Raw genomic sequence first — 26379 nt, 5'->3', positions numbered from 1 at the left:
ATGGAGAAGAGCAGGATTGAGATTCCTTGCCTGAGAAATTCTGATGAGCCATTTTTGCTAATCCTGCTGCTCTTTGGAAAACAAGGGTCAGCATTTTATACACAGTAGAATTAGAATAAGATGGGGAGGTGATATAACAATCTATTTTTCTCCTTTTGTGGATCATCTTCCCCAAAGATAATCTTTGGAAACAAAGGAAAAGTAGCAGCATGGCATGGCGGAAAGAGGTTGAGGAGTTTGAAGTCAGATAGATCCTTCTTTAAATTTGGGCAAATTATTTAAGGACTTTAATCTTAGTATACTTATCTATGGAAACATGGAAACTAATCATTTGGGAGTATATTTCCAAAAATAAATAAGCTAAAATGTAGAATGTGCTGCATATTCTCCATTTTCCCCTCCAGGTCTTCTCTTCATCTTTCTCCATCCTGCTCTGTGACCAAGAAACTGACCTCAAAGACTGGTTTAACCAAGCTTTCTTGCCAAGCTTGGGTTTGGACAAACTGTGGCATATTGAGGAGATAGGAGTAAGAGAAAAAGGTATGGTATTTATTCCCCCATATCCCTCCCAATGAAAACATAGTTTGGCAGTGGCTGCACTATTCTTCCCTGTTGGACACTACTTATCCTGAAGATACGTCTCTCACAGGCTAGGACAACTCTTCCTTGGTTCTACCCCTCTACCTCACTAAGGTGCTATTACCTTCCCAATATTGTCCTTTGCAGAGTGCTTTACCATCCTTTAATGGTTCCCTTAATCTTGCCTTCAAAAATGGTCCCTTCATTGATCTCTCCTCAATTACCCCCTTGCCATCTTCCAACTGTTTGCTACTAGGACATAGACTGATTCAAGAAAAATCTTGACATTCCAAGAAGGCCAGTTTTACAATCCTTACTTCATCCAGCTCTGCTATAGTCAAGTTTAAGAAACCTCATACAAAGGGAGGGACAGGCTCTCCATTTGCTCTTTGAGGTTGAAAGGAGCCTCTAGTTATGATGCTTCGACTCTTTCACAACAAAATTCTTATCAGGAACCACCTAACCCACCCTTAAATGAAAGGCAATCTTGATGATTGGATATGCGGGTCATGTCCTTGAATTAAAAAAAAAAAAAAAAAAAAAAAAGCAGTCCAGATTTTGTTCATTTGCAGTCCTGTGGCCCTTGTGCTGAAAGATGAGGTAATTCATGTTTAATGTATTATTTATTAAGGATTAGCAATAATGTTCCTTAATATTTTCTACAATAGCATCAGGCAAAAGGGGATAAAGGAAAGGAGCAAATGGGTTTAATATAGATAAACTCTATGATTATTGACCTTCCAGAGGGATTTCATGCCTATGATCTTATATATTTTCTTAGCTTTTACTTCAATAGATTGTATAATATCTGAAACCCACCTCAATTTGCTCCTTGTTCCTGGCATTTTCCCTCTCTTGCATCAAACATCTGGGAGCATTTTATAAGGCTTTCCTGTAATCTGGTAAACTATATACACATGTGTCTTTCATGAGTCCAATTTTCTCCACCCAGTAATTGGCCAATGCAGAGAAACAAAGTATCATTTTATTTTACATAATGGCACTACGTAAAATGATTCACTAATTCAGTGCTGAAAAATAATAATCACAAGTTGGAAGATTTAAAAACATATGTGAGAAGATAGCAGCCAGGGAAATCTAGGTTCTTAGTGCTTACACAAGCTCTCTCTTGCCCCCTGCAGTTTGCCAAGAGACAGAAAAATATTTTGTAATTAGCCTTGTGTTTTGCTTGCAAACTTTAGCTGAAATGTTCATTTTCCTTATAAGGAGCTGTCGGTACCTCCAGGAATACACCACATAACAGAATTATTTGGAAACAGTTTTGCTTCCACATCACGTAACAAATATGTCTCTGTTCTTCCTTTGTCTCCAGTTCTTGTTAATGGAGAAAATTGTCCAGGAAAAATGCAACCCACAACTTAATATGGATTACTATATTTTGTACTTCTTAACAATTTGAAATAAATGTCTACATAAAATAAAGATACAGCAATAGCTAATGCTTTTCCCTGGGTAATAATACAATTTTGAAAAATAGAATGCCTAAGTAAATAAATTGGGCAAGCTTATCTTATCACCTGCAGTTTCATTTTACTAATGAGATTGCTGAGAAAATTTCCCCTCAAGAGCCCTACAATTCAGCACCCATGCCGCTGGACAGTGCCATCTCACAAGCATCTACACAAAACCATTTAATTGAATGGAAATTGAGGAATATAAAATGATCTTCTGTGGTGACTAAGATCTAGAAACCAAAGCCTTCAATATCCCCTCCCTACACCCTATTAAAAACTTCTATTCTCTGGTTTAAGAAAGATATAAAAACAAAACAAACACTTTTTTGTCCCCTAATAGCACAAGATGAAATTTCAAACAAGAGTGCCAAGCAGCCACTCCTCAAACTTACCTCTGCAGTGGATTATTCATACCAATAAGGAATTTAGGGATGAATTAATGGTTTCATCTACTTTTAAAAAGTGAATGGGCTACATCTCATACCAAATAAATTAATGAAAATGAACAGATCTCTTTATTAATATTATGATACATTTTAATTTATAAGCCAGAGTTACTACAGATTCTAAACATGCTACCATTCAAGTAGCAATTCACAATCTTTAGTCTGACCTACAAAGCATTTTTCAAATGCTATAAGATCGTGAAGTCACTCCATCTGTGGGCAGCTCTCACTGAGCATACCAGGTGGTGTCAGATATTAATAGATATTAGTTCACTGTTCATGTCAGACCAAGACTAGCCCTAATTTCTTTTCGTTAGGGAGATATCTGAAGACAGCCGACAAAATAAACACTGCCCATTTCTTCTACTATTCATTCTATGCACTATTTTTACATTATTCTTCTTGCTACTATGTACGCAACCCATTGAAACCATTTCCATATTTTGTGGTTCAGGCACAAACTATAATACTCTAGGCTTCGTGTTGTCAAAAGCAAAGCAGAAGGAAACTCACACCTCACCAATTCTGTATTTGATAAACCTATCAAAGCCACTGACTTGTCATTAGAACTCAGGTTTAGCAGACTGAGCCTTATAGCGCTCACTGTCAATTACAACCCCACGTGGACAACAGTGTTCTCTTCCAAGGGTGTGTGTCCTCGACTGGGAGCAGAATGTATCTTTACCTAGTTTCATCTTTTCAGTGCCAACTATCATTTCCACCTGTGAATATACTTTAGAATATCAATTACATCATTATTATGTGTTGTAGCTTCACAGGATACAGAAAGAAATATCACTGTTTCTATAGTTACAGCTAAGTGCTTTATTTTTTTAATGTGTAAAAACTGTAGAATAGGACAGGACTTAAGGCAAAGCTGTAAATAGAAATCCCAATTTAGAGTGAAAAATATCCATTAATCAGCATACTTAGAATATATTACTTCAACTAATAACAATTGCATTGAATTATGCCATCGTGCAGCCCATGGGTCTCCATAATTTCCCATAAACATAAAATGAAAGGCTTGGCAAAGATTTATTTGTTCTTTTATTTATTGGTTACCTCCTATGCATCAGGCATTGTTCTGGGTGCTAGGAATATGGCTTTAAACAAGACAGATAAAGTTCCTTCTCTCATGGGTTGTACATTCTAGCTGAGAAAGACAGATGATACTAAATTAAAGGTGTCACAGTAAGAGTGACTAGGAATGCTACTCTAGGCAAGGTGATCACGACAAATCTTGCTGAGATGGTGAAATTTAAGCTGAGATTATGATATTTAAGCTGAGACTTGAATGTCAAGAAGGATCCAGCTATGCAATGATCTGTAAGAAATGTACACCAGTCTGAGGGAACAACGATTGAAAAATTTCTGAGTTAGGACTGATCCATCTCAGACTGTTAGAGAAACAGAAATGCGTGGTTGAAGTCCAGGTGAACAATTTCTCCTACATTTATTTGATCTACTAGCTACTAACCTTATAAAAATAAAATAGAATCAGATTAGGACATGGATAAATCTCAAAATAATTATGTTGAGTGAAAATGCCAAAGAGGGGGGAAAGAGCACATACTGTATGACTTCATTTATATAAAATTCCAAAAATACAGACTAAAATTTAGGGACAGAAAACAAGTCAATGGTTGTCTCAATGAGAAATGGATTACAAAGGGACTCAGATGTTTGGGGACATGATAGAATGGTTGTAATTTTTATTGTGGTAATGGTATCATTACTGTATGTATAAATGCCAAAACCAATCAAATTGCATATTTTAAATATGTGCAGTTTATTGTACATCAATAATGCCTCAATTAAACTATAATAAAATCAGATTTGTTTGAGCATTTTTTTACAGGGAATATTTAGTAGTTTCCAGTCATGCCCAGTTCATTTTCTAAATACTTAATAAACCTTCCTCAATAATCCAACCTGTGCTTTCCTGATACTGACATCACACTCATTGGCCTAAGTTTTGGAGAGTAAAAGAATATTTTTTCCAACTTCAATTTGCAAACATGCCTCCTCAAAGATCTTGCACAGGAGTTAGACAATATATATGCATTATATTTCAGAATTGCATTTTAATACAGCCAATCTAGGAACCCTGAACTCATTTAGACTAATACATATTCTTGTAAATTCCCTCTCCCGCCTTTGACATCTGTTCCTTCTTAGCAAGTTTTATTCTATTTTCCTTCTCCTCTACCCTCTCTTCCTCTTCCTCTCCCTTCCTCCTTCTCCTCCTCCTCCTCCTCCTCTTCCTCCTTCTCAGTCTGAATATCAGTCTTTACACAGTGAAGACAAAACATGCCATGGATCAAAGATCTCCCTCCTCGGGCGTTAGTCACCTGCAACACCAAGGGCTGTGCCTTGCCTTTAGCTGCAGTCCTGCCTGAAATATAACTAGGTGTGTTTTTTGTTTCTCCTTTGGTTTTATAAATTCCAACTTCTTTAGGAAATTTAGTGTTCCTGCCCCTGTGCTTGTTTCCGCTGCTAACAAAAATTGGGGTATTAGGGAAGACACAAACTCTGTGTTGCTGTTGGAGTTAGTAACAGTTGTGCCATTGGATATAATAGAACTCTGCCTGGAGCATCTTCCACAAATCCCCAGAGGTGATTGTGCACGCCTGTCTGCCTAGGTGCCTGCCTCTCTCACCCTCTCACTGTCCCAGTTTCTACCTAGGGGCCTTCACAGAGTTGTTTTAAACATGAATAGAAACATCTAAAATAATGAAGAATTTTACAAAGTAAAAGGATGGTAATTGTTACATACACATTGGGAACGCAACCAAAATGTGCAGATTTAAGAATTACCATCGTTCTGCTCCATGGGAACTAGCGAAACCAACTCAGCTCGTGCTTAATTCCGATGGCACTCGTGCCTCTGCTTTGAAGCCTCAGACGTGTCCACTTGCAGGCCATGATTTTTAAAAGTCACTCATGATTATATTAAAAATACGACAGTATTTAGCAATAAAATAATTCCATCATTTCTCTCCTGTTCTTCTTAAGGTTCTCGGTTAGATTCTGCCAATCTCCTTATCAGATTTGGAGGCAGAAGGGGAGAGACCATTATTCCTGGGGGGGTGTTTGTGGTAGATGAATGGGGAGACAACAGACATGAGTGTCTCATCAGCTTTCAGGCAAGCCTCTGCCAGCCACCTTCTTCGTGGCTATAGACGCAGAGAGAGGTGAGGGCAGCTCCTTCAGGAGGACTTCAGCAGATGGAGATGCAGGTGGAGGGGGTGTCCTGGAAGATCTTGAGATTCAAAGCAGCTTCTGGGTGGGCTCTTGAAAACTACTAACTTTTGCACTGAATGTTAACTGACCACAGAGTCCTTGCCTTTACCTCCCCACCCTCCCACCCCCAGTCTTTCTAACAGTTTAATAAGACTCTCCTTCCCTTTACACAATATCCTGACCTGGAACTCGCGAACAGCAACTTGTTTTCCTGACAAGGTAAACAAGTACAGACACACATACAATCCAGTTAGAAACAAGAGATTGGTGATTTTACAGAACCACCTCTGCTGTTCAAACTGGTATTGTGGTTAAATGTGCTGGTCCTGGAGATGACTTCTGGGATTCAAATTCCTGCTCCATCACTTATGAGTAACTTTAGGGAAGTTTTTTAAACTCCCTGTACCTCAGTTTCATCTCTCTAAAACGGGGGCAAAATATTGTTTACCTCTAAGAACTAGTTGAGGGAATTTCGAAAAGCTTATATGAATAAACACTTGGAACAGAGGCATTCAGTAAACACCGGTTATTATCGTCAGTGGTGCCTTTATCTGCTGCTTTTCTGGTGAGTATACGCAATTCCCCAGTGTCCATTTTCCCACAATACTAATGGTGGAGTGGTTAAACTCTAGATCAGACTGGAATGCAAACCACCTCTATGTCCTCAGTGCTTCATTGATAAGAGACAGAGTCAATTCAACTTCTTCAGGCCCTCTTTCCAAAAGTTAGATCCACCCTTTCTAGGGCAAACCTTCAATACCTGATATCAGGTAGACTTACAAGATAATCGCACATCCTTTCCTTAGAATGCGGAGAAGTTCCTTTGACTTTTCCTGGGTTATTCCCAAGTAATTAAATATATGAATAACAAGAACAACAACAACGTAAGGTTGACTGGTTTTGCTTCTGACCTTGAATATTTAGTGAGTGAAAGGTTTAGAATGGTGAGACTTATGTGCCTGTATGTTTCCTTATCGTGGAGGATGTTGTGATCTTCGTACTGAATGTAGAGGAGCCAGCTCTTTAGTTAAGAACATCGGTTTATATAGATTATATTTCACGGCCTAAGTTTTCCCCTTTGTGTTGGAAACTGTTTTACAAATAAATTTTTAAAGAACTATTTGCAATACATTTCAGGGGAAAAAAAATGAGAAATTCGGAAACAGTGATCTGTGTTTGAATCACGGATAAGCACATAGCAGTGGCTTGGCTTCTATGAAACATTTAGCATCCTTAACCTCCATTTACTCATCTATAAGGTAACAATTAATAATACTAACAATAATAATACTAAAGATTTCCTAGGGCTTGCTTGATTTAAGATAACACATATCAAACCTTTATCATACTTCCAGCCCTATGACCTATCACCATTCTACTTCTCATCATATTTATTTTGTCACACACTGGCAAAACACAGGGAACTAGTCAGCTTTCCTGATTCAAAACCAGTAAAGAGCTTAAAAAAAAAAAAAAAACACATAACGAAATAATGAATACCTAGTCATCATAAACGTATTGGCTGCAATTTAGTTTTCCATTCTCACTGCACTGCAACGGTATTGGCTTTTGCTAAGGTATCTCCACTTTTCCAATAGACTCGCCTCTCACCACAATGGAATCAGTAAGTCTATGACAAGTTATCACACGACTGAAGATATTTTTTGTCTTATTAGGACATACTTTAGGTCTGAATTGGACAAAGTCATCTAAAGAAATTAAAGTGACCAAGCAGAAATGAATCACAACTCCTTCCCCCTGAAGCATTCACCTTTAGGAACAGAATACAGTACTTATTAAGATTCTGGTTAAGAATATCAAGATCCCCTTCAAAGGATCACCTTGTGTTAGATTCTATTTCTGATGTTGGATGATTGGTGTGACATCCTTCCTCATTCTTTTATTGCCCCTAAACGTGTGCCATCCACTTCTGAACACACATCTTTATTTCACTCTCTCTTTTTTTTCTCATTTATGTATAACTCCTTTCTGTTACCTAAGTACAGTTAAGCTTCTGTCCCTTTATTATCTATTCAGTAGGCATGGAGATAAAATTTAATTTTCATTCGACCAAGTAGAGCTTTGTGTCACTAAGCGTAATTCAACTGCCTCTCCTTTTATATTTTGAATGCAGGGTTGCAACCTTACTACCCATGTTGAAATGAGAGGATGTCAATGGCTGTAGCCTTGAGAATAAACATAGGATGTTCGATATGAAAGGAATTTAAAGATCTGTAATTTTAAAGCTAAACAATCTGAGAGTAAACAAGTGAAACCACCTCCCCGTAGTCACAGGGCCAGCTGTCAGCAGTAATATTTTGAATCAGAACTGAGCTTCTGTGAAACTAAGCCACATGTCCTTGGTAAAAACTGTGCTGGGCTTGGCAAAAAATTTGTGAGACAGTGAAAACCATGATAGATTATTTCATCTTGGATGCAGTGGATGTGTCTAGATTTCTTTACTTGATTCCCTTCTAAGAGGGGGGAATTGGACAAATGGCCAGGATAAAGAAAAACGGCAAAACATGGAAATGTTCACAAAAACTTGAAAACAGTGTTTCTCTTCTACAACAAAGTCACCTAAATTAGGAATGTTACAAACAAAATGTAGACTTTCTGATTCTTTTTAGCCTCATAAGTGTATTCTAGTTTGAATATCATGACCTCAAATTCTTCTCTTATGAAACAGCTTTCCTTCTTTCCTTCCTTTTTTCTTTTGCTTTTGTTGTCACATCCATAGTTTTGCTTTCCTCTATACATTTGGTAGACTAACTCTTTTAGGTAAAATTGTTTGAATGCTAATACTAAAGGGGTAGCTCTATGTAAGCGTCACAGGGGCTCATGGGGTTTCTTAATAAAGAGAAAACCAATATTAAGAAATAAAGAGAAAAAAGGTATTACTCTAAAAACTAATGAAAAGCTATTGAATTAACTTAGACTACCCACACCAGGCTATTTGAAGCCTTCCTATATAAATATAGCCTCTCCTGTTTGGGAAAACTTTCAAGATTTTGTCTTATACTTTTAGAATTAACAAAAACAAAAGACAAGGATATAAAAGGCTGCTATTGATGCAGAGTGGGAAGAGTGAGTTTTCTTGACTGAAATTCTTTTCTAGGGGCTGGTAGCCTATTCTGTTTTCAGGTATTTATAGATTCATAGGCAAGAGACCAGCCTTTCACTTGGTTGAAGCTGAGGCAGAAGTGAATGAGATCCCCAGTGTCGACTGGAAATGGGAAAATCACTTAACACACCTAGTGGTCACTTAGACTCCCTGAGCTACCATGGAATCACTTGTAAAATAGGAACTCTTTTAGGTTAACACACATGGTTGTTATTAGGTGATAATGCTTTGCAAATAACAAATGCAATATGAAGAAAATTCACTTTAAGTCTTCTCTGTCTGCAGTCTCTGTCCTCTTTCTCTTTTGAATTCTTATCTCCATGGGTTGCCATGCATTCAACCCATGGTGATATACATTCCACCTATGATGATATACATTAATCTTCCCTGAATAGTATTAAAACAATCAAGGGATATTTCTAGGCCAAAATAAGTCCAAGACACTAAGATTTAAAAACTTACACAGAAACACACTCAGATATACATTCATTCAACACATACTTTTAGGGACTGAAGAGAAAAAGAAACTAATAAGATTAAATGAGTTTTAGATTATATATTTAATGGCCCTCACCTCTATCAGTGGTTCTGCATGTTGCTGAAGTCACAATCAGCATGGGTAGAGTATTAATTATTGTGCTTTTTTTTCCACTTATTATTTGAAAGTCTGAACACCATAAAGGATAAAACTGGAGCCTTGTAGTGAAACAGAATTGAATTCAAAAGCTAGCAGTTCTTTTACAAGATTCATGGCATTTGGCAGACTTCTTAACCTCTATAGAACAATTCCTTTGTTTGTAAAAGGGGATGCTAATAATAGCACCTATCACACAAGATTATTTATATGATAAAGTGAAATAATACTAATAAAACGCTTAGCATAGCATCGAGTTCATGGTAAGGTTCCAATGAATGTTTGAACTCATTATCGTCTTACATGCTCATTGACACCCTCATTATTTTCATGGTTGCATGGTATTTTAGACAATTAATCAACCATGCTCTTTTTTTTTTTCTTTTTACTACTAGGAATTTGGGTAAAATTTATTGGGGATATAAGTCTCATTGCTATAAATATCTACATAGTAAATACTGTTTTCTGATAAGTTTATTTCCTTGAGGAATATTCAAGTTGGAAACAAGATTAAATGGGAGGTTTTCATAGACCTTCTTAAAAGTTGCCAAATTCTTCTCCAGAGAAAAGTAAAGCAGTTTACAAATTGCTGTATGATATTATTAAGCCTCTTTCTTCATAGATGCACTAACACTGAGTTTTCATTATTTTTATTTGTTTATTGTAGGAGAATCAGCATAGAATCATACCAAGAATATTTGAATTAGCTTTTCTTTACCAATGAAGCTGGAGTTTTTTGTTGTCATTGTTTCCCACTAAGATTAGCACTTCTTTCTGGCTAATCAGTTCATTTTCCTTGACCCTTTAGAGAGCTGTTTAATGTTTTAAAGCAACAGCTGATGGTGGATGGACCTAGAGACTGTCATACAGAGTGAAGTAACTCAGAAAAACAAATATCGTATATTAATGCATATATGCGGAATCTAGAAAAACAGTACAGGTGAACTGGTTTTCAAGGCAGAAACAGAGACACAGCTGTAGAGAACAAATGTATGGACACCAACCGAGGACATCAGGGTGGCAGGGTGGGGGGGTGATGAATTGGGAGATTGGGGTTGACATATATACGCTGTGTATAAAATAGATAACTAATAAAAAATTTATTTTCAAGGAGAAAAAAAGTAACACATAATAACTTATAGTCTCAAAAGATCCCCAGGCTGAGTTCCATTCCAGCATTTCCCTGCTCGTAGCCACTGGACATTCCTTTGCCTGCAACAATGGAGTGAAGCTAAGCCTGTTCTCAAATATTAGATATTGTGGGCTAATCTTTTTTAATTTAAATAAAATGAAGGTGACCAAAGACAGGGAAATAAGAAATACTATCATAATTGCTATGTAGCAACTATCAGAATTAATGGAAACAAGAGTGTAATTTGCAATTTGAAGCATTGAGTTTCCATCCTTCATTTTGATACAATGAACCTTTTGGGGAACTTTCTCCCAGTTCCCATATGTTCCATTTTGGCCTACAGACATTGGTACTCCACTTCCTGCCCTCACTTGCTTCTCCCTAAGGCAGGAAGAGTGCCATGAAGTTGATGATTTAGGGGGAGATGCTGAGTGAGCGTGAGCTGATGGTGCCCCCCCATGTTCATTCTCTCCCTGAACTCAAGATGCCCTCATTGCTCCTCTGCATGATAAGCTTAGCAAGGCCAGCTCTGCCCCTATAGTTCTAGATAAGGAAGTTCAATTCTGGTGGGGCCATGAGTTCTCCTTCTTTATTACTAGTAATAAATCAGATATATTTCATTCAACCTATCCAACTCCTGGGTTCTATTTCTTAATTTAGTTTAGGATTCATGAGAGAAGAAAAATGTGTCATTCATTGGTCATCTAAAACCTCACCCAGCTTAGTATTTGTAGTCACTAAACATCAAGGATACAGAGTCATCCTACCTGGTTTGACTCCAATCTGATTCTTATTAGCTGGGTGAAAGACAATTATATGGCTTCTCTGACCTCCAGTTTCCTTATCTGTTTAAGGGAAATAATAATGGTATATACCTCAAAGAATTGTTTAAAGCAGGAGTTGGCAAACTATGGCTCACTGGGACAAATCCAGTCCATTTTTGTTTATTTTTGTAAATAAAATTCTGTTGAAATGTACCCATGCTCATATATTTACATATTGGCTATGGCTACTTCCATGCTTCAACAGCAGAGCTGAGCAGCTGCGAAAGAGACTATACGTCTCACAGAGACTAAAATATTTTCTATCTGTCCCTTTACAGAAAAAGCCTGTCAACCCCTGGTTTAAAAGATAAAGCAAAAAACGCGGGATGCATACAAAACACATAGCACTGAAGATGACAAAGAGTAAATGCTTATTATGCGTCAGCTATTAATATTATTATTATTATCTATTAAGAAGTAGTGTATCATAGTGATTGACAATACTGATTCTTTAGCAAAACTGTATAGGTTCAAATCTCAGCTCTACAACTTATCAACTCTGTCTTCTTAGGCAAGCCATATATTTTTTCTGAATCACAATGTACTCATCTGTAACCTGAAGATAATAATACCTAGTGCATAGAGTTATTGAGAGGCTTAAATGAGATTATACAAGCAAATTACATAGGAGATTGCATGTCACTCATATAAATGTTTGCTGTCCTCACCATCACCATCACCATCATAACTGTCATTAATTCCCCCCTACAGTATCCTAAAATATAAACTTATTTTGAATACAAGTTCATTGATAATATTAGATCTCAATTAATTTACATATTCATTCAGTAAATATTAACTGACTATCTTGAGGGAGTTAGAGAGTTTCCAGAGATATAACTCTTCCTTTTTCTTAACTTCCACAATGCAAACACCCCAAATCTATACTTTCAGGTCAAAGCCAAAATACCATGAATTCTGGAAGAAAAAGCACCACCTAAATCAAGTTACTTCATACTAAAATAGGAGGAGCTATCTACATCCAGCTAGGCTACAAATGGGTTTAAAGAACACCTAATCCCTGGGTCATTGAGCAATGTTAAACCTTAATAGAGCTCTCATGATTCAAAGATGAATAAACAACAATACCAACAAAAAGATGAAACAGAAGTTGAATGAGGAGGACAGACAATCATGAGTACCCAGAGAGTGACACGTTCTGCAGCGTTAAAGGAGGTGAAAGCCTGACTCAACCCACAGAGTAAGGGTGCTTTTTGGAAAATGATCAACCACAGGAAACAGAAGGCAGCATTAGGTAGCCCCGGCTTAGATACCAAGAAAATTCAAGAAAGATAGCATCCATGAAACATTAAATGAAAAGATAACAGATTCAAATGGAAAGAGAGCTGGCTATATCACAAGCATGAATAAAAGAAACACTGATGAGAGATAAAGACACAGGTGCAATGAAACCTAAATGTAAAATGGCTGAAAATAAAACACATCAACAAAGAAGAGAGTCCATGCTGCAGAAAATCAAATCTACAAGGACAAACTTGACTCAACTGTTAAGAGTTATAAGGTATTACAGAATATTGAGCAGCATTCCCTATGCTACACAGTAGGTCCTTATCAGTTATCTTTTTTAAATATAACAGTGTGTACATGTCAATGCCAAACTCCCAATCTATCCCTCCTGCCCATCCTTCCCCCACTGGTAACCATAAATTCCTTCTCTAAGTCTGTGAGCCCATTTCTATTTTGTAAATAAGTTCATTTGTATAATTTTTTTTGGAAACTAACACAACATTGTTAATCAACTATGCTCTGATATAAAACAAAAATTTTTTAAATTATGAAAAATAATGCTACAAGGTAGAAGTGAAGAGAGGAGAAGAGATGACAGATACAGAGGTTGGAGAGCAGGTATCAAACTCTCTAGAGAAAGAAAATGACCTAGAATGGAAACACTGCTATCTTATAACTGAAAGACATGTCAGAAAAAGGACAGGATATTCAAATTCAAAATGCATCAAAAGGACCTAAACCTAAAAAGAAAAAAGGAAAGAAACATTTTTGATGTAGTAGAAAAAGAATATTTGTGTTAATGAACAAGGAAAAACTATTAAGGTAGAAATAAAGTACATACAAAGAAAGAAAAGTCAGGTTGATTACTACTGGCTTAAATACCAGAGTAAATTGAACCAAGCCTATATTGTTTTAATGAAATCTCTAGGTAGGCAAAGAGGAACTCCCATGTAAAGGAAAGAGGAAGATATTCACATGTATGTTAATATACCAAAAGTATACCATTGATTTACTGTACCAAAAAAAAAAAAATTCAAGGTGTTCTCTAGTGAAAATATGAGCTGAATCAACATTAATAAAAGAATGAGGACATAATTGCACAGAATGGATAGAGATGAGCAATGCAAGTAATTAAACATAAAACTGAATTTTAAAATGATCTGACTCTAAGACAATCCAAATGCCACAGATACGTCTTATGTGAGAAAATAAGTGGAAAAATAATATTTTTGTTTAAAATAAGTGAGACACAGATGGTTGGATAGGCACTATGTTATGCTCAAAATGTATATGTTCCAGGAAAAATCCTAGGAAATGTAAAGTGTTTCAGATGATTAAACAAAACAGAAAGTACACACTTGACTCACTCACAAATATAGGGAAAAAATTTCTCTATTTACAGTACATAACATCAATATCTACGATAAAATAATACTTTAGATCACACCCAAATACATTTTCCTTTCATCTTTAAGGATGGCTGAATATTATAAAATCTATTAACATAATTTAAGACTATTAATTCAAAGTAATAATCATTTTTCTAGATACCAAAAAAATTCATTATCCAATCCTGATTTTTTAATTAATATGCTAAGAAAAAAGAGTAATTAATAAAGGAGACATTGAACAGTAATACTGAACCAATAGACATTTTACTTAATTCTTAAATACTTACCGTCATTCTCATCTTGAAGTGAGATTCACAGTGAAGTTGCCCACAGAATCATCATCTTTAAACTACGCTCTCAAAACTGAGCAAGGTTATAGATAAGAATAAAAAGTAAGCAAAGCTAATTTTTAAAATTGATAAATAATGCTATGATTTATCTAGAAAAACAGAAAAACCTAAGGGAACACACTTGGGTTTCACTACAGAGTTCAGTGAAATTACTAATAAGAACATCAATAATCATTTTGTCAATATACCAAAAAAAAAAAAAACAAACCCTACAATTTTAATGCAACTTGAGTTAAAATCCCAGTGCTTTCACTTTTGGCAGGTAACAACTCATTATAGAGTTTATCGGTGAAACTTTAGAAAAGGAAAATAGCAAAGCACACTTTTAAACAAATACACATATAAACACATAACTGACAAATATGCATTTGTAAATGTGTATGTTTGTTAAACAATACTATCGAGATGGTGCTTGCAACATCATAGGTTTAAATTACACAGCTACAACATTAAAACTGTGTGTTCCTGGCAGATACAATAGATTAATGGAACAGAATATAAAACCAAAAATACACATGTGTGTGTGTGTGTGTGTGTGTGTGTGTGTATGTATACTAGGTACATGCACAGGTAAATGCTATATAATAAGCTGACATTATTCATCCATGTTAAAGGATGGATTATTAAGCATTTGCTAGGGCAAATGGTTAACAATTTAGAAATACAGAATTATTCAACAGTGAAAAGATGGAAAGGAATTACAACATGTAAATATACTCATTATAAACTTACCTACCTCAGTTTAATTAATACATTCTTACAGTGCATGTGGATTATTTGTTATTAGACTGAGGCAGATAAGTTTATCAAAGGTAAAAGAAACAAAGAAAAAGATTGAAAAACACATCTATGTAAAAACAAAACATCCAAAGTCAATAAACTACATAAAAAACATGAAAGGTTAATGGGAAAATATTTGAAATATCCATGACGAACAGAAGTTGAATATCTTCAATATAAAAATTGAAATTAGTTTTAAATATAAATTTTAAAATGATTATTAAAAGAATAAAGATATTATTTGGAAATGTATTTTAAAAAAGAATACTAATGAAATAGAAACATGTAATCCATATCAGAAAAGATCAAACTGTAAATTAAAACAGCACCACCTTTCCATCTATAAATTGCAAAGATTTTAAAGCAAAAACAATCATCGTATCTAGAAGATGAGGTAAGAGAAAATAGACAAATTTTGGTTTGGGCAATTATTTTTTTCGATACAACACCAAAGGCATAATTCATGAAAGAAAGAATTGTTAAAGTGGTCTTCATTAAAATTAAAGGTCTTTGCTCTGTGAAAGGTCCTGTAAAGAGCATCAAAAGACAAGCTACAGACTGGCAGAAAATATTTGAAAAAACACGTCTGATAAAAGATGTTACCCAAAATACACAAATAACTCTTCAAATTCAAAAGAAGAAAACAACTTGATTAAACAATGGGTCAACAACCTTAAAACACACCTCACTAAATAAGATATATGGCAAATGAGCATATGAAAACATGCTCCATACTCTATGTCATCAGGGAAATGCAAATTAAAACCACAATGAGATATACTACACACCTACTGGAATGGCCATAATCCAGAAGCCTGACCGCACCAAATGCTGACAAGGATGCAGAACAACATGAACTCTCATTCATTGCTGGTGTGAATGCAAAATGGTACAGCCACTTTGACAGTTTCTTACAAAAGTAAACATACTCTTACCATACAAGCCAGCAATCATGCTCTTGGTATTTCTCCAAAGGAGTTGAACACTTATGTCCACACAAAAACCTGCACACAGATGTTTGTAGCAGTTTTATTCACAATTGCCCAAACTTGGAAGCAACCAAGACGTCCTTCAGGAGGTGGATAGATGAATAAACTGGGATACATCCTGACAATGGAGTATTATTTAGTGCTAAAAAGAAATGAGCTATCAAGCTATGAAAAGACATGGATGAAAAAAATATATATCTCTAAGAGATAAACAGCCAATATGTAAAGGCTACATACTGTATGTTTCCAACTATAGAACATTTTGGAAAAGGCAAAACTACGGAGACAGTAAAATGGTCAATGGTTGACAGAGGTTAGTTAGCGGAGAGGAAGGGATGAATAGAGAGAGCACAGAGGATTTTTAGGGCAGCGGAACTACCCTGTATGAGACTACAACGATGGATACAGGTCATTTTACATTTGTCCAAACCCATTACGTGTGTAACCCCATGAGTGAAAACTCTGGACTTTGGGTAATAATGTCAATGTCAGTTCATCAGTTGTCACAAGTGTACCTCTCTGTTAGAGGATGTTGCTAGTGGGGGAGGCTATGCACGTGTGGGGGCAGGGTGCATATGGAAAATCCTGTACCTTCCTCCCAATCTTGTGAACTAAAAGTTCTCTTAAAAGTAATGTCTATTTTGTAAAAAGTGTGTATAAATTCGCAAGGAAAGGAACTCCTATACATTGTTGTTGATTTTTTTTTTTGTATCTATTTATTCATAGGTGAAAAAGTCATCTAATTACACCAACATGTTGACAATGGTTATCTATAGGTAGTTGGATTATGGGTGATTGAAGATAGGAGTAGGGTCGTGTTTTTGTTGTTTGATTTCCAAATTATATTTTCTTATTCAGAAAGACAAAACTGTATATGTTTTAAATGAAAATCAAGTGTCTTTAATTATTAAAAAGTATAATTGGGTTTTCTGAAGTCTATGAAGGATTTTTATTTTCTCCGTGTTGTTTCATCAAACTAAAGAGAGGATTAAACTAATTTATCTTGATGCTAAGCGGAGCCCCGGTTAACGCAATGGGACTGTAATTTGGAGAATGGGCAAGATATTAAGCTATTGCTAAGGCTCAGCTCAGAAACTCTGAGCTTTCTGTCGCTATTAATGGAAGGACAAATGGAGAGAGGAGAGCTGAGCGGAAGAGCGAGAGGCAATGGAGGACACAAATCGAGATGAATAGCGGCTGACTTGGCAAAACTGTTAAATGACTTTGCAAAAGACCTGTCACAACGGATAAATGGCCCCTCCTGAAGAAGCAGCTTAGGATTCCTGCAGTGCACATATGATTATTTCCAGGGTTGAGATTGATAGGAAGGAGAAAGAAAGAGGAAAGGCAAGAAGATCCAAAGATGCCTTAATGAGTCTGCAGACATTTCTTAAATGAGCAACCGGGAAGAAGAGAGCTGTAGAGGAAAAACCAAAACAAGGCGTGCATGTACTTCATTTTCAGCTTCAGCCACTGGGCAGACATCCACCATTCTGCCCTTTCTCTGCTCATGAGAAATGGTGAGATGCTCTGTGGATGATGACTATGCTCTAATTGTTTTCGTGGTAAATGAGGCATGAAACCTATAGTCAAAAAACATGATGTCCATGGCATACAGCCAGGCTTTATCTTCCCAGTAGATCGCTCCCAGGGGTTAATGTTGTCTGAGGCACCCTCAAAATAACATGTGCTCGCATGTCTTTAAGGCAGACTTTCAGAGCAGAACTCCCCTTTTTTCTCTAGTATTTCCTTCTGTGCAAGCAAAGAAGAATCTTCTTGAAGTACATAGCCCTGTTATGTCAAATAAAGCCAACACACCCAAGGAAAAGAGGCAGGATTGGGGAGTGGGGTGGGGAGGTAGCAGAGGTCTCCTCTTTAAAGCCTACGGAGAATTGTACTGACAAACATTAGTTACACCCTCTGTATTATAATAAGAACCCTGTTGCTAACACAATTCCTCGGATTCACACTGCTGATTATCATATCTCATGATTTAGTTCTATTCATCAGAAACGAATCAAAGGCACTCAAACAGCTTGCTGCTGGTTTCAAACCAATAAATATCATGTTATTAAGTTTTCCTCTGCCATCCTTTAATGAATATACACTTACTGCCTGGAATATTTTCTGGGTCAAGACATTTTCAGCATAATTTCCCTCTCAGCCACGTAGTTCTCAGGTCCTTTGGGCAGGAACCATAATTTGTTTTGATCAACTGCCTCCATGAGTAGAAAAAATATATTATGATACAAATGTTTGGGTGAAATAGGCAGTTTTTATCTTGCTGCTCTCCACCAAAATCTATGCCTCTCACATTTAATTGAAATCTTTTCAAAACATACAGATTAATCACATCCTATTGCAGGTAGCCTGGCCTTAAGAAGCTGCACCCACCTAAGAAGGGTCAGAGGTCATGGGAAGATTTCAACCCTCAGTATCCCTGGACTGGTTGCAACTGAAAAATTACTGGTCAGTTGTGTGGGATGGCATGGAGGGCAGGTAATACTATGTTCTTATGATAACCCACACGGCAGCTACTGCATTTGGATCCTGACACCAAATTCTTTAGACTTGAATTAGAAAAGGCACTTCTTTGACAGATTTCTTCTTGTTCCAGTTTACAGGCAACTAATCCTCACTGCACTGGATCAAACAGACGGACACGATCAATTCAGGGAGCGCAAGCAATGCCAGGTCTGCTCAATCTTCCCTCAATGAGCGGGGGCGGGAGGGGGGGGAAGGAGGGGGTGTAAAGATGGAAAGAAAGAAAGAAAGAAAACACAAGCATGCCTGCACCCAAGATAGCTTAGCAAAAGCAAAGATGAAAAGACAAGTTGAAATATATATCCTGGCAGATGGAAGCACTTGCTGTCAGAGGGAAAAGCTGAAATACCAACCACAATGCCATACACGCCAAGCCTTCAGGCGCTGAGGGGTGCTGAAGGAGCAGGGGCAGACAGAAGTGGTTGTGATGTCAAAACAAAAGAAATCGGCGTCCGGTGTCTCTAGGCGGGGAGGAGGCCTAAGTTTACTTAAGTCCCCATAGTCTACGATCTATAGCATCATCTGATGAGCAAGTTAATTACTGCACTTAGGTAATTAAGTCTCAGAGAAACCAGTGCCTTCCAAAGCAGTATTAATTTACACTGCTAGATCTTTCTAGGCTTGACTGGCCATTTGGTGAGAAGTCACACTGGAACAGCAGCCGAACAGTGGCAGGAGGAAAATGAATGAAAATTAGCTGGAAATAGGAGCCCCCGGGATAAACAGTTTTCTCTCTGCCTTTGGACATGAACATGACAAGATGCTTCCTCATCTACTGGCAGGCACTTCCTCCCCCCAACAGCTCAATCCCCACCTCCATTCCTTTGCTCAAAATGTGGACAATGACTTAGTCTTCTTTGAGTCCTCTGACATTTCTTGATACTCTCTTCTTTCCCATGGCTTTTATATCTTCCCTTCTTGCCCCCTGAAAATGTCTCCTGTATAGGGCATCAAAAGGGCTTGTGTGGGTAACAGTTCCCCCTCTCCTGATTCATTAAAGATCCTCACCATTCTCAGAGGTTCCTTTCCCTGCCATGGCTGTGAGTCAGGTTCTCTGGGACAATGTGTTTATCACCACCATGTATTTGAGACAGAACATTGCTTTTTCAGAACGTGAAGATTAAAACATTTCTTGTCCCCAAGTGCCTGGATATTAGCAGTGAGACTGACTTTTTTTATTAGCTGATTAATGACTCCAAAATGATATCTGTATACATATAAACACACAACTGGCAAACATAAGCATAAGTAAATGGGCATATGTTTCACTAAGCTGCATCTTCTTTGCCATAAGCAAAACTTAATAAAAATACATACTTATAAATGTATGTAGCTTTATATGTGCATTTACGTACAAGTAAGCATCATCCTCCTTGTCTTCAGCAGGAAGTAAGGATGCCCCGAGTCTTGTTCCAGTGAAGCATGACTGCCCTACCTGCATTTGGCAGCTTCTCCGTATTTTCTCTTTGTCAAAGACCCATAGGTCCCCTTGACTTTCATCTCTGAGCTATTCTCCAACGGAAACACAAAGGTTCAAATAGCGAGCAACTTACCGCTGGAGATGGTGGTCCAGAGACTCCTCCTCGGCATTCAGTAGAGCTGCTGCGCGGGTCAGGAGCTGATGGCTGCAGCTTACAGACTTGAGTTCCAAGATGAGGAGGCCCAAGCAGAACATGGCTCCCATCTCCTCCAGTTCACTGACACCAAACTGCAGACCCTGTCAGTTAGACACAGTAATCAACAGTGAGTATAGGATGGAAATGGAGTGAAGACATTCTGAGATTAGGAGGAAGGACTCCTGGACATATGCCTGTCACAGAAATGATGAATGAATAGTATTTACTGGTCACTGTCCAGGGTGTTTGGTGGTGTGCTTGGTGGATTAGTGGCTCTCAGTCTGCATTACATCAACCTTCAGGGTTTCCCAGAAGTACCCCCAAGACAATAATGAGCGGGTAGGGGTACTAAAGGGCAGGAGGGTATGTGGAGATCCAGGGGTCACCTTCCCCCACTTTAGATAAACAGCAGTGCTTCTATCTGTATTTTACTAAAGGGTTTCACAGCTGAAACAAAAGTTTGTAAACAATCTCACTAAGAGATATCATTTCTCTCCCCTAAATTTACCAACCAGTGAAGAATGAGGGAGATCTTTCATATGCAAACATTAAAACTTAAAAAAAAACAAAAATTTCACCATTTATTTAGAACCACCTCTTCAGCTGTACTAAGATAATGCATGAAAGCAAAGTCATGATGTGTACTCTATGCTACGAAGTAACAGGTAATAGTAACAATTAACCAACAACTTTATTGAATATTTACCATGTGCCAGTACTGTTCTGAGCCCTTTTACAAGCATTAACTCAGTGAATCCTTAACAAAGTCCTGTGATGTAGATATTGTTATTGTATCCATTTCACAGAGAAGGGGATTTAGACCCATAGAACTGATACTTTATCCTTGGCCTCCCAGCTAGTAAGTAATAGAGACTCACAAATCGATTCTGACTTAACTACTCGACAAATTGCTGTACGTATACTAGGAGGAATTCTATTACACGGTGAGGTAGAAAGTGCATGGTTTTTGAAGTTAGGTAAAAATTAGATTTGAATCCTGGTTTTATTATTTTCTGACTGTGTGATCTTAGGTATATAAACTCCATTTGCCTTGATTTTCTCATCCATAAAAGGGATTATAATTCTTCCCTCCATATACTTAGATAAGTCTTGATAAGGAATATATTTCAAAGTCTCCACAATATTGATCAATATTAGCTCAATTTTTCTTTCCTTCTTCCTATAAAGATATTTAATTTGACAGAATTCATTGTGGTCCTGAGGTCTTCATGTTTATAAAATACACTTCACTCAGATGAAAAAAAAATCAATAGTTGAATATTCTATTTTTAAAAATAGATTTTCCATCCAACGAATAGTGATGGAGAAGGAATGTGATAGTAAAAATTTTAAAAGATTGGTCAAGTGCCCCAAGGAAAAACAAAGTTCGGAGCCAGAAAACTGTATAACAAAAGAATTTGTTGGTAAAAGGATAAAGAAATGCGTAAAGTCCTCAAGTTTATTTCAGCTGTTTAAAAATGTGATTTACTGCATGTTTGGACACCTGTTTTCTTAAAGAAGAAAGACATTATTTCAGAGTTAAGGGAAGTCTGTTCCTCTGTAAACAACAGCAGTGGGAGGGAAAGACAGATGTTTAACAAGTTATTTTCCTTAAGTCAATCGAAAAGCTCACTTTTTACAGAGAGAAAAATCTCAGTCTCTTTCCATGTGCTACAGCTCTGAGGTTGGATACTTTTCCTCCACCCATTTTCCGGCTGCTTGCCTTCATTCTAGAATGGCTGGCGGGTCACACCCTCCTCCTGGATGAGAAAAAGGAGGCCTCCTCTGATCTCCCACACCTCCGGAGTGAAATCCACAAACCACCTGCTTGTGGCAAAGGGGAGTAAAGGAGGAGAAATGAACAAGTTCTGTCCTGCCCCTCAGGACAGGCAAAACCCCTGATACACAGATGTTACCCCAGCATCCCGCCGAACAGATAACAGGCCAAAAGAAGCAAGAGTCCTTGGGGAAATAAATCTTACAGTATGCACCATATTGATAGGTCAGAGGCAATTCCTTCATACAAGCCAACTTCAGACAAAATGATAGCATTTTTAGAACGTAAAAATAGTCCCATATCTCAGATATTGGTTCTTTTATTTCAGCCAATCGTGGTATCATGAAATGACTAGTTCAGAAGACCTAGAATAAAGGAACTTATATCATTTATTGACTGTGGGGTCTTGGGTTACACTTACTCTATTTAGCCCTCTACTGTGAATCTCACTTCAGTACTCTATGCTTTTTACACTCACGCAGTATCAAAAACATTTGTTTATCCAAATGGCCTCCTCTTACCTCCCACACCCAGCCTGGAGTGAAATCCTCAAAGGCAAGGACTGAGCAGTATCTGCTGTTTTACAGTCCCTGGCATGGAACACAGAGTGTGTCATCTGGCATATCCTCCATATATTAAAAATGGATAAGTAATGGCTATAAATGGGTGGATATAGAGAGGCATGGATGGAGTGTCTCTTGGATACTTACTGTATTTGTTAAGTGAAACTTCATTTCTCTAGGTAGCAAATACAGGAATGCCTTTGAATTACATTCTCCCATTGTTAAATGTCATGCGTATTTTTTAAATTCTTGTTTTATTTTTGCTCCAGGAGATGCATTCACTCCCTGGATGTGTTTGGGGAAACAGGGAGATAAAATTTAGAAATTCTCTTATCTACTTTGGTCAGTCACCATGTACTCACAGCAGCAGGTTTATAAATAAAATCTGGCTTTGGGTTAGTTTAAAAGTGCATGTTAATAAAGTAGAGACCCAATTTCCCTCTCCCCCAGTTTAGTTGTGTTAATTAGGATTTGTTTTTCACAGCCTGACTATAGTGGCTTAAACATAAATGGAGCTTTATTTTTTGCATAAGTTTTGGTGGATATGAAGTTCATGGCATTATTTCAGTGTCTTAACAAAATCAGGGTCACTTTATCTGCCATTCTCCTGGCTTTCTCATCATGACTGCAAGGTGAGTGCTGTAGCTCTACCTAGCACATCATTATTCAAGGAAGAGAAAGAGAAAGTGGGGGGAAAGAAGTGACGGCATACTCTTCCTTACACTTTATTGGCCAGAACTATGTAATAAAGCAAACTCCAGCTTTACAATGGTCTGGTAACTGAATATTTTAGTTTATTCATCCTTTTTAATAGAGACATGTGAGACAGAAGAGTGTTAGAAGCAAGCGTTGGGTGAGCCAACAATGTCTGTCACACCAATATTTAGATACCAAGTGCTGCTAGAAAGTATAGGTCCCTATGTTTTCATCACATTGGTAAGCAAAACTCACTGGTACAAATCTATTTATATATATATATATAAAATTTTCTTGATAATCTACCGCAAAATAAGTCAAATTCATAAGTACATTTGGCCCCGGAACTGGCTACTAACCTCATCCTCACATAATTTTTAAATATCAATATGGGAAGAATATTTGTATTATTATAGAAAATTACTCATTTTAATATTTGTGTTATCACAGAAAATTACATATTGGTAAGACAAACACAGAATCCACAAAAGATAAGTTTACAAAGCATGAATACTGATAATTGGTGAGCAAAAGAGGAAAAACAATTAAAAAACAAACATGGGAAAATATTCTATTTTATTTTCTAAATAAAAATGCCTCTTACACCCAGTAAATTGGTAGATATATATATTCAAATTTATAATATTTAGTGATGACTCATGATAAGAGCTGGCACATACCAAAATACAATGACTATTTGACACGATAATATCACTTCTGGGAAATTTTCCTAAGGAACTGATTCTAAATAAAAGTGAAGCCATATGTACAAAGTGTATATAATAAAAGTTATATATAATATAACTATTATATAATATAATAATTAAAATTTGAGAGAAAATAAAGTCTAAATAATAAAGAAAAAATAACTAAGACCACTACAATGGAATAAATTTTATGAGATATAATGAAGTTACTAAAATGATAATTATAACAACATGGAATATGTTTATGATTTACTGATAGGTCTGGAAAGCAAAATACAAGGCACATAATGATGTGATTTCTGGTGAAGATTTAGAAATGAAAATCCCTTGTGCTCACTTCAGCAGCATATATACTAAAATTAGAACAACACAGAGAAGATTAGCTTGGCCCCTGCACAAGGATGACATACAAATGCATGAAGCATTCCGTATTTTACTCTACTAGGGGGAAGGGTGGGGGGAAGTGATAGGGAGTTTGGGACTGACATGTATATATTGCTATATTTAAAATAGATAACTAACAAGGATCTACTGTATAGTACAGGGAACTCTACTCAATATTATGTAACAACCTAAATGGGAAAAGAATTGGAAAAAGAATAGATGCATGTATATGTATAACTGAATCACTTTGCTGTACACCTGAAACTAACACAACACTGTTAAGCAGCTATACTCCAATATAAAATAAAAAGCTAAAAACAAAGCCATAAAAAAAAATCCCTCACATGCACTTTCAGACACTATTGCTATGATTTGACAGTAATACACAAACATCTGGGGGGGTTATAATATCAATAAAACATCCACATACAAAATACCTTTTAAAATTGCTCCCTAGAAAAATGTTTAAAAAGCTATATGTAGTATGCCAATAAACTATTGTAATTCCATTTAGCAGTTGTAAGATCGTCTATCTTTTATATTCTGAAGTACATTTAGATTTATTTCTTTTATGTGTAATTCAGTGTAATTGGTGTCTTTCATTAGTTCTAGAAAAATGTCGGAGGAGAAAAAGATGGCGGCGAAGTAGAGAGACGTGGAGTGCATCCCTCTCCACAGATGCATTGGGAATGCACGGAAGGACGCAGTCATTCCCACAGAGAACCAGCTGAACACCAGCAGACGACCTCGGACACCAGAAAGGGCGGCGGGGAGCCCGACATAGCCGGTAGGGAGGCATCTACGAGGGCTCAAAGAGGGTGAAGCAGCAGAGCTGTGGCAGACGGGAGGGAGTGAGAAACATACAGAGGGTCCGCAGCGCAGCTCAGCGTTCCCGGACCGAGACATCGATCTGCGGCTGAACGGAGGGTCCAGGAGCGGGAGCGTGGGAACCGGAGAGCTGGTTCAGGGGGAGAAATATTGTTGCCGGTAGGGGGACAGACCGAGAGGACAGGAGGGAGGAGGTCCGCGGAGAGGAGTGCCGGTCCCTGAGAGCTGCCCGGCCATGATGGCGGCTGGAGGCTGCAGGCTCCCGGGCGGGGGGGAGGAGCCGCGTGCATAGCCTCTCCCTCTCTTTCGGTGCCTCTGCAACAGGCAGTGGAGAGACACCCTGCGGGCCACCTAAGGCACTCAGGGATAACAAGCACCCTCAGGCGCTCGGGCGGGGCTAGATTAAAACTCCTTGCAACGCCAGCAGCAGGGAGGCTACCGAGAGAAAAAAAAAAAACCAGCATCAAAAAGAAAAAACCCCGAGAGAGGCCCAACTCTAAGACTTTCTGTGTACGCCTGAGCCACCAGCGCCCTCTGCAACAGGCACCTCCAAGCCTGACTGAAACAACAGTGCGCCACTGCTCACTCACTCCCAGGAGAAGGAGCCACTATTGTACCCTCTCCCTCCCCACACACCGAGGCTTACAGACGAACAATAAAGGAACCTCTGCTGGTCACAGAATAACGCAAAAAAAAAAACCCAAGGCAAGGAGAAGGACACTTACAGCTGAGACGCTAAGGACACAGAAATAGTAGTATCAATACCTATTGAACTGGTCCATTCTGGGATCAGTTCTGGATTTTTTTTTTTCTTTCTCTCTCTTTTTCTTTTTTTTTTTTTTGATTTATTAAATACGATCTTAGCCCTAAGGGATCTACAAGTTTTACAACATAAATTTTTAAGGATATTTTTTATTCTTTTTTTTTTTTTTTTTTTTTTGCCTTTTTATATACTTCTATATCTAGCTAAGTTTTTGGTAGTACGGACAAAATATCTTTCATACTTTCCTTTCATCCCTTTCTTTTATACACTTCTATTCCTTTCT

The 26379-nt window shown here is 37.4% G+C and overlaps 1 protein-coding gene and 1 non-coding gene across 2 annotated transcripts in view; one reads left to right on the top strand and one right to left on the bottom strand.

The window, feature by feature from the left end:
* Positions 1-26379, bottom strand: part of AGBL1 (AGBL carboxypeptidase 1) — a 746106-nt gene that overhangs the window by 189408 nt on the left and 530319 nt on the right. The window contains exon 22 of the mRNA XM_057720719.1: positions 20316-20479. Coding sequence (XP_057576702.1) covers positions 20316-20479 — 164 coding nt within the window. The remainder of the gene's footprint in view (positions 1-20315; positions 20480-26379) is intronic.
* LOC130847271 (U6 spliceosomal RNA) lies at positions 24451-24557 on the top strand. Its single transcript, XR_009052052.1, has one exon. It is a non-coding gene; the product is annotated as a U6 spliceosomal RNA (small nuclear RNA).

This window comes from Hippopotamus amphibius, chromosome 2, assembly GCF_030028045.1.
Source record: "Hippopotamus amphibius kiboko isolate mHipAmp2 chromosome 2, mHipAmp2.hap2, whole genome shotgun sequence".
Taxonomy (NCBI): Eukaryota; Metazoa; Chordata; class Mammalia; order Artiodactyla; family Hippopotamidae; genus Hippopotamus; species Hippopotamus amphibius.
The sequence above is the reverse complement of the archived record's forward strand: the minus strand, read 5'-3'. Positions and strand labels throughout refer to the sequence as shown.